This window comes from Culicoides brevitarsis, chromosome 1, assembly GCF_036172545.1.
Source record: "Culicoides brevitarsis isolate CSIRO-B50_1 chromosome 1, AGI_CSIRO_Cbre_v1, whole genome shotgun sequence".
In the NCBI taxonomy this organism is placed as follows: domain Eukaryota; kingdom Metazoa; phylum Arthropoda; class Insecta; order Diptera; family Ceratopogonidae; genus Culicoides; species Culicoides brevitarsis.
In genome coordinates this window covers 7,470,238-7,486,107 of record NC_087085.1, presented here as the reverse complement: position 1 = coordinate 7,486,107, position 15,870 = coordinate 7,470,238, and the positions used below count along the sequence as shown (strand labels likewise).

General features: G+C 29.4%; 7 protein-coding genes across 7 annotated transcripts; 3 read left to right on the top strand and 4 right to left on the bottom strand.

The window, feature by feature from the left end:
* Positions 1-564: 564 nt before the first annotated feature.
* LOC134838271 (epoxide hydrolase 1-like) lies at positions 565-4,389 on the top strand. Its single transcript, XM_063853766.1, has 3 exons — positions 565-908; positions 3,348-3,754; positions 3,817-4,389. The coding sequence occupies exons 1-3, from the start codon at positions 708-710 to the stop codon at positions 4,229-4,231; spliced, it is 1,023 nt and encodes a 340-aa protein (XP_063709836.1). The 5' UTR covers positions 565-707; the 3' UTR covers positions 4,232-4,389.
* On the bottom strand, positions 4,385-5,068 carry LOC134838272 (heat shock protein 23-like). The gene has a single exon (XM_063853767.1). It carries the CDS (start codon positions 4,983-4,985, stop codon positions 4,473-4,475), a length of 513 nt encoding a protein of 170 aa, XP_063709837.1. The 5' UTR covers positions 4,986-5,068; the 3' UTR covers positions 4,385-4,472.
* Positions 5,069-5,356: 288 nt separating this feature from the next.
* On the top strand, positions 5,357-6,140 carry LOC134838409 (heat shock protein 23-like). The gene has a single exon (XM_063853934.1). It carries the CDS (start codon positions 5,479-5,481, stop codon positions 6,031-6,033), a length of 555 nt encoding a protein of 184 aa, XP_063710004.1. The 5' UTR covers positions 5,357-5,478; the 3' UTR covers positions 6,034-6,140.
* Positions 6,141-7,461: 1,321 nt separating this feature from the next.
* On the bottom strand, positions 7,462-8,234 carry LOC134838374 (heat shock protein 23-like). The gene has a single exon (XM_063853890.1). The coding sequence runs from the start codon at positions 8,110-8,112 to the stop codon at positions 7,552-7,554; it is 561 nt and encodes a 186-aa protein (XP_063709960.1). The 5' UTR covers positions 8,113-8,234; the 3' UTR covers positions 7,462-7,551.
* A 288-nt stretch (positions 8,235-8,522) lies between these two features.
* LOC134838034 (heat shock protein 23-like) lies at positions 8,523-9,229 on the top strand. Its single transcript, XM_063853478.1, has one exon. It carries the CDS (start codon positions 8,606-8,608, stop codon positions 9,131-9,133), a length of 528 nt encoding a protein of 175 aa, XP_063709548.1. The 5' UTR covers positions 8,523-8,605; the 3' UTR covers positions 9,134-9,229.
* Positions 9,230-10,082: 853 nt separating this feature from the next.
* LOC134827007 (heat shock protein 27-like) lies at positions 10,083-10,903 on the bottom strand. Its single transcript, XM_063839530.1, has one exon. The coding sequence runs from the start codon at positions 10,789-10,791 to the stop codon at positions 10,216-10,218; it is 576 nt and encodes a 191-aa protein (XP_063695600.1). The 5' UTR covers positions 10,792-10,903; the 3' UTR covers positions 10,083-10,215.
* Positions 10,904-12,212: 1,309 nt separating this feature from the next.
* LOC134836852 (uncharacterized) lies at positions 12,213-15,379 on the bottom strand. Its single transcript, XM_063852105.1, has 4 exons — positions 15,194-15,379; positions 13,718-14,630; positions 12,854-12,996; positions 12,213-12,791 (listed from the first exon to the last, which is right to left on the bottom strand). Exons 1-4 carry the CDS (start codon positions 15,323-15,325, stop codon positions 12,666-12,668), a joined length of 1,314 nt encoding a protein of 437 aa, XP_063708175.1. The 5' UTR covers positions 15,326-15,379; the 3' UTR covers positions 12,213-12,665.
* Positions 15,380-15,870: the final 491 nt, after the last annotated feature.

The following is a 15,870-nucleotide window of genomic DNA, read 5'->3' as shown; positions in this document are numbered from 1 at the left end:
TTTTTTTTATTTTATAAATTCTTGAATTTTTCTTTACGATGTAAAAAAATAATTTTTTGTTAAAAAAAACTTTGTTAGAAGTTTTAACTGAATTTAACGTTAACAAATTACAAAATAAACAAACGTCATTAAACACTTGAACTCTATGACGTAATTTGTGATTAAACAAAATAAGTTTTGACCTTTTGAAAAATACCTAATTTAAAAAAAATCAATTAATTAATTAAAAAATTCTTTTAAAAAAATAAATTAATTCTATAATTAAAAAAAAAATAATTTAAAAAATTAAAATAAATTAAATAATTAAAAATATTTTGTAAATATATTTAAAATTTTTTAATTAGTTTTAATAATTTTTTTTTAATTTTATTTTTTTTTTAAAATAATCTTACGGATAAATATTCATAGGTATTATCTATGAGAGTCATAAAATAAATAAAAACAGAGAGCATGAAAATTCGCTCGCACAAATTGCTATTCACGAGAGAGCGATATCTCATCAGCAGGTATCACAACAAAAAATCCAATATAAAACGAAGCACGCAACAGTCGGTTGTTGTTATTTGTCTCAGTGCCTGCAAAGCATGACGATCGAATGCGTATCGTCTTTTTCGTGAATTAAAAAAAAAAACAAACAATTTTTGCTAACTGATCTAGTTCAACATTACCTTGTGTTTCCCGTAAAAAGACAAAAATCAAATAAAAAAATGAGTTCAGTGACACTTTTATTGAAATCAATCGTCTCGTACGTGCTAATTTTGTTCTACAACCTGCAAGTTCTCTTCGGGCTCGGACTTTTGTTCATCTTCAAAAACAAATCGGAATTCTGGGAGCCCAAACCGAGACCTGACCCTCCAAAAAATTTAACTGACAAGGAGCATGGCGACCACAAATTCATCGAAGTTAACGTAAGTCTCGAAAAAATAAAAAATTTTCCATTGCCAAAAATTTGGGAGTTTGAACTTGTTTGTTTATGTTTGCGGATATTCTTGTTGACGTAAGTTGTCGGCGACGCGAAACGTGTTTAGACACACGTCGTACGTACAAAGTGACTTAATACGCGAAGAGAAAAAAAAATCTAAATTTGTTAAAATGCAAAGAAATTTTTGACGAACACATCATCATCATCATCATCGTTGGCAATTTGATTTAATGAATGTACACACGAAATAGTGGGTCGGTTAGCGATAGTCGTCATCATAAAGCGAACGATAGCCCAACGACAATTAACTATAAATGTAGAAAATGATTAAAAATGTTACACGTGTCTTGCGTTTGCATTGTTTTGATTTCATTATCTCCTCCTGTGTGGCTGTGGCTTGCTATATACCGCGATTAGATGCATCGACACGCAAAACAACAACAAAAAATGGTGAAAGTCGAACCTTTTATGCAGTCGAAACATGTCACGCTCTAAACATTAATCAAAAAAATCACATTTTTTATCAAAATTTTAATCAAAAAAATCAATCCAGATAAAAAAAAATACGCATCAGATCAAAATTCCGCCGCGTCATACACGAAAAATTCCTACAGAAACGAAATCGAAAGTAAATTACATAAATAGAGTGAATTCTTGACTGACCGGTTCATCTGCAATCCATGTCAACGGAAATATGGGACGACGCCGTTACACTTTTTTTAATGCACCGCACACGAAACAACAAGAAAAAATGGGTCATTGTATGAAAAGTAAATAAATTTTTTTTTCGACTTTTGTCTGGTCTGGTCTGTTTATGAATGAAAGTGCATGTCGTCGGAGTCGTACGTCGCGGCAATAAATGAATTTAAAAAAAATAATGCAAATAAGGCCTTGAGTACAAAATAAAAAAAAAATTAAATGAGAATAAGATTATTAAGGCCATTATTCAATATATGTTACTCGAAAAAATTTTACACGTGCGGCAAGAAATTTTTTTTTTCGTAGTATTTTAGTAATAATGATGATGATAAGATTATTATTATATAATATATAATGAAGCGTAATCTTTTGAAGTTAAGTCAATATAAATATTAGACGAGTATTAATTGCATTGTCCGTTTGTTTGATGTCTGGTTGTTTGATTATAGGAAAAATTTGCAAAAATTATTATTATTTTAAAAAAATCTTTTCAGAATTTTATTTATTTATTTATTTATTTTTTTAAATTTTAAATTCTTTAAAAATATTTTTTTTTATTTAATTTTATTTTTCATATTTGCGTTAAAAAATTTTGGAAAAAAAAATTCTGAAGCAAATAATAAAAAAAAAATTATTTATTCAAGCAAAAAATAAAAACTCTCTTCAAATAATTTTACATTTTTTCAAGATTTGCGAAAAAAAAAATTAAATTAAAAGTTTTAGTTAAAAAATATTAAATGTGATTAAAATAATAAATAAAATCATTAAATTTAGTTATTTAAAAAATTTTTCTCTTAAATGTTTTGTTTTGCATTTAATATTAAAATTATTACATATATTCACAAAATTATAAAAAAAATAATAAAATTCTTGAAATATTTTTTAAAAATTATTTTAATTATTTTTTTCATTATAAAATTTATTGCATTTTATTAAAATAATATAAAATATTTTATTTTTAAAATTAATATTAATATATAATATTTTTAAAAAAATAAAAAAAATATTTTTTATTAATTTTTTTGTATTTAATCCTAAGATCAGTCAAACATTTATAAATTTAAAAAATATATAAAATTAATATGATAAAATTAATATTTTTTTTTTATTTTTATTAATTTTTTTTAATAATAATATTTTAAAAATTTTGTTTCTTTTTTAAAAAAAATTATTGCAATTTTGTGCAAAAAATAATAAATAATATAAAATTTTAAAAAAATATTTAAAATATTTTAATATTTAAAATATGATAATAATGTTTATTAACAATGATATAAATTTTTTAAATAAGTGAAAAGAAATAAAATTTTTATTAAAATTTTTTAATAAATTGTAAATTTCTTTAATTAATTTTCTAAGTTTTTTTATATTGACAAAAATTTTATTTTTTTTAAATTAAAAATTTTTAATAGTTGCAATAGAATTTTTTAAAATTTCTTTTAAAACTATGTTAAGAAATTTAAAATAAATAATTATTTTCAATTTTAGATTTTTTTTTAAATAATTAAAAAAATAATTTTAAAATTTAATAAATAAAATTTTATTTTATTTCAATACAAAAAATTACTTTGATGGTTTTTAATTCTGTGTAAAATAAAATGATTTAACATTGAACTAATCATAAATCAGCTTAATTGCGTGAGACTCGTGTATGCTAATATTAATAATTTTTCCCAATAAACGATTCCATAAATTAATCTTAACAATCTTTATTTCTTTGTTGCAGGGCATCCGGCTTCATTACGTGGAAAAGGGCGACAAATCCAAACCTTTGATGCTCTTCGTGCACGGATTTCCCGAATTTTGGTACAGCTGGCGACATCAACTCAAAGAATTCAGCAAGGATTATTGGTGCATCGCTCTCGATATGCGCGGCTACAACGAATCCGACAAACCAAAAGGCATCGAAAATTACTCAATCGACTGCATGACAAGCGACATTCGAGAAGTTGTGCGAAAACTCGATCGGGAAAAATTTATTTTGGTCTGTCACGATTGGGGAAGCGTCATCGGATGGCATTACGTTACCAAGCACATGGATACCATCGAAAAGTACATTTGCATGGGAGCACCAAGTTTGCCTGTGATAAATCGCATGATTCACTCGTCATGGAAACAATTTCGAATGTCATGGTAAGAAATTTTTTTTAATTTTTACACGCGAGAGACAAAAAAATATTTTTTTTTGTTTCCAGGTACGTTTTCTTCTTCCAAATGCCTTGGTTACCGGAAACCTCGGTGCGACTCTTTGACATGAAGTCACTCGATTTTATCGGGCACAACAGCACAGAAGTCACGAAAGACGACATCGAAGTGTACAAACATGTTTTTGGCAAGGAAGGAGCTTTGACAGGCCCAATAAATTATTATCGAGCGAATTTCTCGTTCAACAAGGAATTTGACATACCAAAGCCCGACAAATTCGCACCCGGATTGTACTTATTGGGAGAGCACGATTTGTACATTAGCAAAGGATCGGGACCGTTACTTCAGAAAGAATTTAAAAATTTAGAATTTAAAGTCGTTGCGAAGGCGAATCACTTTTGCCAACAAGACAAACCGAAGGAAGTCAATGAAATGATGCGAGAATTTTTGTCGCAAAAGTATTAAATTTGTGTATTTTGTAGATTTTCGTGAAAATTTTTGTTAAAAATTAAAATTTCTTGTTTTGTAACGTAAATTGAATTTAAATTTTAAGTGAGTTCATTCAAGAAAATTCATTCTTATAAGAAATTTCGTTGATTAAAAGACAAAAATTATTTTTGTAACTTAACTTTTTATTTCTAAAATGCTATTTTTGTACAAAAAACTTAATTTTTTAAACTATTTTAGGAACAAATTATGGCACAGTCTATTTCTCTCCTTCTTTAATGGCTTCTCTCACGGGTCCCGTGTGCTCAATTGGAATCGTTCGCGACTGTTTGTTCTCGATTGCTTCCAATTTGGGCGCCGTAATTGTGAGAATTCCATCCGCACTGAGACTCGATTGCAATTTCTCGACGTTCACCGTGCTTTCGGGCAGTCCGAATTTTCTGACGAAATGTCGTGAAATCGTTCCGTGCTCATCCGACACTTCCTCGTGCTTGCCTTCGACGACAACGACGTTATTTTCCTCGAGTTTGACGCTGATTTCCTCCGGCTTGAAGTGTTTCACGTCGACTGTGAATTTCACCGCCTTGTCGTCGACCTGCTGCATCGTCTCGAGCTCCTTTTCTGCCTCGCGGAGATATTGGTTCAGCAAATACGGCGTTCGGCGAACGTATGAGAATTCGGGCTCCCAAAGGCGCATCGCATGTCGCCACGGATCCATCATTCGGAGGGATGGAGGCTCCATCATGAGTGACATTAAACTTCTGAGACTCATTTTTGCTTTTTTTTCACTTTTTTTTTAAGAATTTGAGAGTTTTTTTTTTTTTAACTGTCTTCGCTTTTTGACTTGTTTTCTTTCGCTTTTGATTCAATACTGACGAAATGAACGACTTCCATTCGTTTTTATACGATTTCGATGTGCACGAGAAGTTTCGTTGCGGTGTGTCACACACGAGAGAGAACATTCGGGATTCGCGGGGAAACTTCTGCGTGATGCATCGAAAAATGAACAAACGCGAGAAATCTGGAAAGTTCGAACGACTTCCAATGCGTTCATTTTTCGTGAATATTCTCGAAATTTCCATTCGTCGTTCAAACGGTATAAAAACGAGTGTCGGTTGTTCATTCGCATCAGTATAGAATCAAAAGCGCAAGAAAACAAATCAAAAAGCGAAAAACTAAAAAACTTCTAAAAACTCTCAAAACCCAAAAAAAGTGAAAAAAAGTTCAATTCAAGTGAAAAAAGAGAAAAAAAGCAACAAGAAACAATGGACCGAAGCATCATAATTCCATTTTTGTTCGACCATCAACCAGCTGAATGGAGTCTCTTTGATCCTTGGCGCTACGCTTTGCAAAACTTTGGTCATCATCATCATCACGTCACTCCAGCTCAACGTCAGGGATCCAAAAAAGGCGATTTGTTCAGTCAATATTTGAGAGAATTGCAGAAAGACTTCGAAACTGTGCAGAAACTCGATGACGAAGGATTCCGTTTCCGTGTCGACGTTCAAGACTACAAGCCAGAAGAAATCAAAGTCATGCTCGAAGGCAACACAGTAACGGTCGAAGGCAAGCATGAGGAACGTTCAGATGCTCACGGAACAATTTCTCGTCAATTTGTCAGAAAATTCGCGTTGCCAAAGGGAGTCATCGATGTCGAAAAATTGCAATCGAACTTCAGCAGCGATGGCGTTTTGACAATTTGTGCACCGAAATTGCAAGCAATTGAGAACAAGAAAGCACGAGAAATTCCCATTGAACGCTGCGGACCTGTAAAGGAACAAATTCAACAGAAAAATGGTGATGAAGAGAAAATGGAGTAAAATGTTTCCAAAGAACCTCATATCCAGTATTTTTTAAGCTTTCGACTGAATAGATTTTAAGTTTTTGCTTACTTGTAATGTTCCTCAGGTGATTTTTGTTCAATAAATAAACGTTGAATTAAAAATTAAATTTGATGGCTTTTTACTTGAACTTTTTCAAAATTCTCAATAATGAATTTTTTTCAAAGAAAATTAATTTTTTTGGCAATTTGAAATTTTTGAGTGTTTCAAAAGATTTTTTTTAAATAAAAGGTAAGATTTCTCCAATCAAATTAAAAAATAATTTAATAAAACGAAAAAAATTTTCTCGAATGAAAGTTCAGGAACATTCTGGAATATTCTACGAACTTCTAAGGTCATCAACATTTTCGCACATGTCTAAAAGGGGCGCATGTAGGAAAAATTGTCGATGGGATGAGATCAGACAGTTTTATTATCGCATTAAACTTATGCAATGCAGAATTTTACAGACCTTATACAGACAAATTTGATATTTTAAATTTTAATTATACTTTGGCAAAGAAAAAAATGTGAAAAAATTCTTTTAAAAATTTTAATTTTTACTTAAATTTAAAATAATAATTTTTAAAAAACTTTATTGACTCAGATAAAGACAAAGATTTTTTTCTAATTTTAATTTTTACATAAAGGAAAACTTTGATAATTTTAATAATTTAGAAAAATTTTATTTTTTTATTTAAATTTCAAAAATTTTTATAATGAATTTTTGTAAAAAATATAATTAGCCAAAATTCATATTTTTGTACTTCAAAAATTAAAACTTTAAATTTTTAATCAAAATTTTGTCCAAAAATCTCTTGAATTCTTTGAATTTCAGTTAAAATAATACGCGATTAGTATTTTCGTTACAAAAATTCATTATGAACAAAAAAAATAAATAAAAATAATAAAATTTGGATAAAAAAAAATTAAAATTTTTTAAAATTATCAAAAGTTTTCCTTTAGGTACAAGAGTTTAAAAAAAAATCTTTGTCTTTATCTGAGTCAATAAAATTTTTTAAAAATTATTATTCGAAGCAATAATAAAAAGTAATTTTTAGAATTTTTTCACATTTTTTTCTTTGCCAAAGTATTATTTAATATCAAATTTGTCTGTATTTGGTCTGTACCATTCTGCATTGCATAAGTTTAATGCGATAATAAAACTGTCTGATCTCATCCCATCGACAATTTTTCCTACATGCGCCCCTTTTAGACATGTGCGAAAATGTTGATGACCCGAGAAATTCATAGAATGTTCCAGAATGTTCCTGAACTTTCATTCGAGAAAATTTTTTTCGTTGCATTTATTTTTTGTTCGTTGACTCTTACCTTTATTTTGCATTTTTTCCATCGAAATTTCAAGAAAAATATTTTTTAAAAAAATTTTTTAAGAATGAAAGACAAAAATTTTAGTTTTTAAAGTACTTTTTAATTTATTTTAACGTAAAAAAGCTTACAAGTTAATCAGTCAAAAACTTAAAAATATTTTTTGGAAAGTTCTTTAACAAATGCATTTTACTCCATTTTCTCTTCATCGCCATTTTTCTGTTGATTCTGAATTTGTTCCTTTACAGGTCCACAGCGTTCAATGGGAATTTCTCGTGCTTTCTTGTTCTCAATTGCTTGCAATTTCGGTGCACAAATTGTCAAAACGCCATCGCTGCTGAAGTTCGATTGCAACTTTTCGACATCGATGACTCCCTTTGGCAACGCGAATTTTCTGACAAATTGACGAGAAATTGTTCCGTGAGCATCCGAACGTTCCTCATGCTTGCCTTCGACAGTTACTGTGTTGCCTTCGAGCATGACTTTGATTTCTTCTGGCTTGTAGTCTTGAACGTCGACACGGAAACGGAATCCTTCGTCATCGAGTTTCTGCACAGTTTCGAAGTCTTTCTGCAATTCTCTCAAATATTGACTGAACAAATCGCCTTTTTTGGATCCCTGACGTTGAGCTGGAGTGACGTGATGATGATGATGACCAAAGTTTTGCAAAGCGTAGCGCCAAGGATCAAAGAGACTCCATTCAGCTGGTTGATGGTCGAACAAAAATGGAATTATGATGCTTCGGTCCATTGTTTCTTGTTGCTTTTTTTCTCTTTTTTCACTTGAATTGAACTTTTTTTCACTTTTTTTGGGTTTTGAGAGTTTTTAGAAGTTTTCAAGTTTTTCGCTTTTTGATTTGTTTTCTTGCGCTTTTGATTCTACACTGATGCGAATGAACAACCGACACTCGTTTTTATACCGTTTGAACGACGAATGGAAATTTCGAGAATATTCACGAAAAATGAACGCATTGGAAGTCGTTCGAACTTTCCAGATTTCTCGCGTTTGTTCATTTTTCGATGCATCACGCAGAAGTTTCCCCGCGAATCCCGAATGTTCTCTCTCGTGTGTGACACACCGCAACGAAACTTCTCGTGCACATCGAAATCGTATAAAAACGAATGGAAGTCGTTCATTTCGTCAGTATTGAATCAAAAGCGAAAGAAAACAAGTCAAAAAGCGAAGACAGTTCAAAAAAAAAAAACTCTCAAATTCTCAAAAAAAAGTGAAAAAAAAAGCAAAAATGAGTCTCAGAAGTTTAATGTCACTCATGATGGAGCCTCCATCCCTCCGAATGATGGATCCGTGGCGACATGCGATGCGCCTTTGGGAGCCCGAATTCTCATACGTTCGCCGAACGCCGTATTTGCTGAACCAATATCTCCGCGAGGCAGAAAAGGAGCTCGAGACGATGCAGCAGGTCGACGACAAGGCGGTGAAATTCACAGTCGACGTGAAACACTTCAAGCCGGAGGAAATCAGCGTCAAACTCGAGGAAAATAACGTCGTTGTCGTCGAAGGCAAGCACGAGGAAGTGTCGGATGAGCACGGAACGATTTCACGACATTTCGTCAGAAAATTCGGACTGCCCGAAAGCACGGTGAACGTCGAGAAATTGCAATCGAGTCTCAGTGCGGATGGAATTCTCACAATTACGGCGCCCAAATTGGAAGCAATCGAGAACAAACAGTCGCGAACGATTCCAATTGAGCACACGGGACCCGTGAGAGAAGCCATTAAGGAAGCTCAAGAAACGAAATCAAAATTGTAGACTGATAAAAGACCAAATAGTTTGTTTTTGTAAATAATTCCGTGATAGAATAAATAATTAATTTTTGTACCAAAATAGCATTTTTTAGAAATAAATAAAAAATTAAGTTAAAAACATAATTTACGTCTTTTGATTTTTTTTTTGCCCAATTTTTCTCGAAACTGATTGTTTAAACTGAATCTTGAAATTTCTCGAAAGAACATCAAAAAATTTTTTTGAGATAATAAAAAAAGTAAACATTGCTTGTTTGAATTTTTTATGTTGACTTTATTAATATATATTTTTTTTTAATTTATATTTTTGTTATTCGCTCGATCAAAAAAATTAAAATTTCTTCATAAATGATCAATTTAAGTTTTAATTTTGGGTTTTTATTCAATTTTATTTTTTTTTTGTATTTTCATATTTTTTTCTATTTTTTGATAGACAATATAAAAATATTTTAATTATTTTTGTTAAAGAAAAATAATTTTAAAATATAAAATTAAATTTCAATTTTAGTTTTTTCGACAAAAATATTTTTTTATTAATTTTTTTATTTTTATTATTTTCATTTAATGTATTAAATTTAAATTATTTTTTTAATTAATTAATTAATAATAATTTTCTTTTTAATTTTCTCATATAAAAAATTAAAATAAATTGTACAAAAAAAGAAAATAAACAAAAAAAATAAAGAAAAAATAAATTAAATGAAAAATTGAAACAGCCTTACATTGATACTAAGTATATTTTTAACTGCAGGTAAATATTTAAATATAACAAAGTACATGAGATAGCAAAAGAATAAAAGCAAAAATTCGCACTTTGTACTGCAATAGACTCAAATAAAAAATTCTTCTCGAAAGAAAATTTTTTCAGTCAATGAGAGTTGAAGAAAATTATTTTTTTTTTGTTGAAATATACTTCGAAGAAAAAAATAAAAAGTCATATTTTAAGTTTTTAAAGGTTTTTTATTTAAATTTTGTTTTATTGAACTAAAATCACAATATCAAGGATACATTTTTATAAAAATGCAAAAAAAAATCTTAAATTTTAATCAGTCAAAACTCTAAGCACTAAATAACATTTAATTCTTTGGCTCATTTTGTTTCCATTTTCTCGCCATTTTTGCCATTGGCAGCTCCATTTTTGGCTTCTTCTTTATTTTTCAGCTGCTCCTTAACTGGCCCAACACGCTCGATGGGAATTTCTCGTTTCTTGTTCTCAATCGATGGCAATTTTGGAGCACAAATCGTCAAAACTCCGTCGCTGCTGAAGTTCGATTGCAACTTTTCGACATCGATGACTCCCTTTGGCAACGCGAATTTTCTGACAAATTGACGGGAAATTGTTCCGTGAGCATCCGAACGTTCCTCATGTTTGCCTTCGACAGTTACTGTGTTGTCATGAAGTGTAACTTTGATTTCTTCCGGTTTGTAATCCTGAACGTCGACACGGAAACGGAATCCTTCGTCATCGAGTTTTTGGACAGTTTCGAAGTCTTTTTGGAGTTCTCTCAAATATTGACTGAACAAGTCATTTTTCTTGTTGGATCCGTGACGATGGGCGGGATGATGATGTCCGAAGCTTTGAAGAGCGTAGCGCCATGGATCGAAGAGACTCCATTCAGTTGGCTCGTCGTCGTAGAAAAATGGGATAAGTACGCTTCTGTCCATTGTTTTTTGCTTTTTTTTACTTTTTCACTTGAAAACTTTTTTTTTCACTTTTTTTCTTTGAGGCTTTGAGAGTTTTTTAAAGATTTTTTTAGTTTTTTTGCTTTTAGTTTTGTTTTCTTGCGCTTTTAATTCAACACTGAAGCGAAGAGCAACCAACGTTCGCTTTTATATCGTTTGAACGACGAATGGAAATTTCGAGTACAGCGAACGAATGTTCTGTGCATTCGAATGAAGGAGAGCAAAGAACGAAAATACACAGAAAAGTCTGGGACTTTCCCTTTCGTTCGATGCATTTAACCGAATTTTCTATTGATATGAGTCACGTACGCAATGAACAAGAGTTTCGTTCGTACATTTTATTTTTGTTCTCGTACATACTTTGCCGGCTTACTATGAAAACAATTTTGTTTTGAAAATATTTGAATTATTTTTGATGCACTTTGATTAAAATTTTAATAGAATTTTCTTGAATTAAAATAAATTAAGGAAATAAATTTAATTTTATTTTTATTTAATTTTAATTTCATTTCATTAAATTTATTTTACTTAATTATTTTTTATTTTTTTTTAAAAAATAAGAAAAAAAATTAATTAAATTTAATTAATAATAATATTTTTAATAATTTAATTAATTTTTTTTTTTAATTCTTAACAAGAAATTTCATTTTTTATTAAAAAAAAAAATAATAAATAAAAATAAAAAAATTATTAATTTTAAATTTTAATTTTAAAATTTAATTAATTATTTTTAATAAAATTATTTATTTTATTTTTTTATTTTATTTTTTTTTTTTTTTATTAAAAAAATTATTAAATAAAAAATTATTAAAAAATTTTATTTTTTAAAAATATTAAAATAAAAAAAATAAAATTTAAAATAGCTTAAAATTTAAAAAAATTTTAATTTTTAAATTATGAAAAAAGCATTATTTTTATCATCAAAAAGGTTAAATAATATTTTATCAGTAAAAATTTATTCAATACAAAAAAAAATATTTTGCCGGTATAAACAAAAGAAAATTCCATTGAACGCAATAAACTGTTGCTTCCATTGGAATTGAGGGGAAATGAACAAATTCATCACAAACTTCCATGAAAACAATGAATTTTTCCCAAATATTCTATGATTTTTAGTCCCTGTTGCTCTTAAGTTAAGGAAGGTTAGTGAAATTAAAACAACTTTTATCATTCAAACAATATCTGTTTATTCCTGATATTTGTATGTATCATAATAGTATAATAATAATAATCATTAATTATTACTTTCGTTGAGCTAAGTGGCCTGATTCGAATAAAAATTGTGGCTCAACAAATTTTTTTTGTTATAATATATTTTTTTTTATTTATGGCGTATAGTAAACAAACACAATTCATAAAAATTTTCTTTTTTTTTAATTTTAATCAGATTTTAATTTTTTTTTTACTCGTATGTAGAAAAGTTAGTATGAATTTTTGCAGTTTAATATTATATCGTCACTTACTTGCTACATTAAAAAAATATATGTCGAACAAAAAAAAAGTTATTATGAAACAAATTCAATGAAAATTAAATTATTTGTTCTTTTTGACGGTAAATCAGAAAATTTTAACATAAAAATGATTTTTTTTCTCTTAGTTAAAGTTCATCAAGCTTCTTAACTTTAAAAAAAATATTTTTTTTTAATAAAAAGCTTACAAAGCTGCGCATTTCTATATATCTAATTTTTTCCAGATTTTAATTTCCAAGATTCATAAAGCACTTTTTTTATGGAAATAAAAAAAAACTTAATAGAAAAATGTAAGAAGACTTTAAATCGAATTAACAAATTATTCAAGAAATTTCTATGAACAGAATTTCGCAAGTTCATAGAATTTAAAAAAAAACGTAAAAAAAATTATATTTGGGTGGTAAATTTTGGTTTTCTTGGTCGTGGTAAATCGCCAAAAATGGCTTCACCGTGAACGCTTCTTGCTAAAGCCTTGATCGAAGCAGCAATGTCGATGTTGCTGTCTTCGGGAAGCTAAAATTAAAAAAAAATAAAATTTAGAAAAAAATCAATGATGGGAAAAATTAAAATCTTACCTCTTCAAAGTCATCTTCGGTGGTTCTAAATGGCTGCATTGCAGCAGGCATCGAAATTGGTAAGCTCTTTGCTACACTCGATTGACGTGTATAAGTTCGCCCGGGTATATGCATGGCGCCCGCTTCTTGACCGATTTCAATGTCTAAAATTAAAAAAAAAATAATTTTAAAATTTTATTTTTGGAAAAAAATTAAACTTTTTCTGATTCTAAATTTTAAAATAAAAAAAAAGAATAAATTAAAAAAAAATTAAAATAAATTAAAAAAAAAATAATTGCAAAATTGATTAATTTTTAATAAATTAATTAATAAATTTTTAAATTTACGTATTTTAATTAAAATTATTTATTTTAATTTTTTTTTAATTAAAATAATTTTTTTAATAAAATTATTTAATTTTTTAACTCAAATTTAATTATTTTAATCAAAAAATACAATTAACTAAATATGTTTTTTTTTATTTAAAATCGTTGGAAAAAAATAAATTGAAAAATAGAATTTAAATAAAAGTTGAAATTAAAAAATTTTTAAAGATTTTTTTTTATCAAAAATTTTATACACGATTTTTTGTAAAAAAAAATTGTAAATAATTTATATGTCTCAATTAATTTAATTTTATTCTTTTTTTGTAAAATTGTAATTTTTTGAAATTTCTTCTAAAAATTATTTTTTTTTAATTTAATTTATTTTTTATCAAATCATAAAAAAAAAAATTTTTTTTAAAAAAAAAATTTTTAAAAAAAAAAAAATAAAAAAAATGTTTGTTGTACTTTTTTACTAAAAATTTTTACTTAAAATATTTTTTTTTTAATTTTTAAACAAAATTTTTGCATTTCATTTAAAAATTAATTCATTTTTATTTACCTTCATGATCAGATTCCTCCAAATCCGACATGTTATTCGCCATTGGAGGTTTGTAAGCGCGCATACCGAAAGCATTTGTTGTCGGCTCCGCAACGCCATCCAACTCAAAAATGCAATCTGAGTCGTTGTCGTGCTGATTGTGTCCCTGAGATGCGTTATTGGAATGTTTTGCACTGATGACGGTCTTAAAAATGATGCTTTTGCCCTTATTCGGTGCCGTAATGCGTTGCTGCTTGAAAATATCACCGCCGCCGACGGGATTTGTACTTGCCGTTGTCGTCGTTGTGCCAATCGGAGGACTATTGCCGACAGACATGGGCGTGTTATCGGGCGTCGCGGGCGGCGTTTCCATGAGAGAGGTGCCCGATGTTTTGCTCACAGCGTCGTCGTCGTGTTGCTGATGCTGCTGCGTCGTCGGTTGTTGTTGTTGGATGTCGAGTGTGTGTTCAGGTACGCAGTTAATTACGCTGCAAAGCGTATGAAATTCTTGTTCGGCGCGATGACGATACATCTTCAGCATGGCGTATTGTTGTTCGGTGAAAAGGCGAATTTTTTCTTCCACAGCTGCGGTTTCGTTCTGGATGGCGGCATGCACTTGCTCCTGCAACATCTTGATGCGCGGTCTTTCGAGATTCGCGAGTTTGTCCCGCAAATCCATAAATTCCGATTGTACCATGGCGATGCGGAACACTTGCGAATACACGCTGCTCGCTTTGATCTTTTCGATCTCATTGGGGTTTGTGAGTAAGGCGGAGTTCACCAAGCACGTTTGGTTCATCTCGTTGGCAGCGAAAACGATTTCTTTGCAGTTGACACACTTCTGGAGCTGCCATTCGTCGCTCATTATCACCTGGACAAGTGCACTTTGTTCCTTACTTATGGCAACAACTTCACTGGAAAGCGGACCGATTGCCTAAAATACCAAAAAAAAAAAAAACAAAAATATCAAGTTTAAGTTCATAACCGAACCGAAGGTAAAATGTAAAGCGAAAAAAAATTACTTAACACCTTTGTATTTACCTATCTACAGTCCCCTACCTACCTACCTACAGCTACACACAAAAGTTTGTTATTTATTTTAATTGCCAAAAAGAAAAAAAATCAAATTTCTATCGCAATTTCCCCGAATTTTCATCTCTTACAACAGGATTCCGCATAAAAACTCGAAAAATTACCAAAGTTCATGCTAATAATTACATCCATCGAGCGAAGATAAAAATAAACTCAAACACTGTGATGTTATTATTATTGTTCTCTTTGTCGGATGATCCATTGAAAATATTTATATTATGAAAAGTATCCAAAATGGAGGAAGTCTCCGGTTTCTTGCAACCCAAAATCCCGTAAAAAAGTCTTTATTTCTCCTTTTTCGGAGTATTTTGACACTTTTTCGTGAAATATTGCCTCATGCGAGATTGCACAAGCATTTACGCAAAGTCCAAAGAAAGAAAAAAAATATTTCAAAATTTTTTGTACCTGCTTGAAGAACTCCATGCCGACATTATTTGCGGATTTCGGATGCGCCCTGTATGCGGGCCAATCTGTCGTCGCGTCATTTGGCTTTTGCACTCTTACAACTAAATTTAAACACTTGCAACTGACTAACATGATTTTATGGAGACGAATTTTGTGAGAATTTACGATTTTTTTTTGTGTTGTGTTGTATTGTGTTTCGCGAATCTGACTCGGTAGGGTTGGGGTTTGTTTTTCACTTCAATATTTTTGTAAAATGAGTTTTTGAAAGAATTTTATATTTTGTCGCAATATTTTTTTTTCGATGAACCCATACTTGTTTTCATTGTTTAATGTTCTAATTTTAAATACTCAACATAAAAAAAAATATATAAAATTTATTTTCATATTCTATGCATATAATAGAAGAGTTGAAAGGATAAATCGCACATAACATTAAAAAATATGATTTTTAAGATTTTTTATATTATAATTTTCTTGAAATATTTGATTCAAAATGACTTTTTATGCCTTAAAAAAGTATACAGAACACGAAAAAATGAAAATAAATATTTTGGAGTAATTTGAAAATTTGTCTCAACCCGTTTGTATGGCCATATGCGATTTATCCTTTCACTTTGCATATGTGCAATCTAACATATTGCAATAAACAACACATTTTCGAAAAAATTTTTAAATTT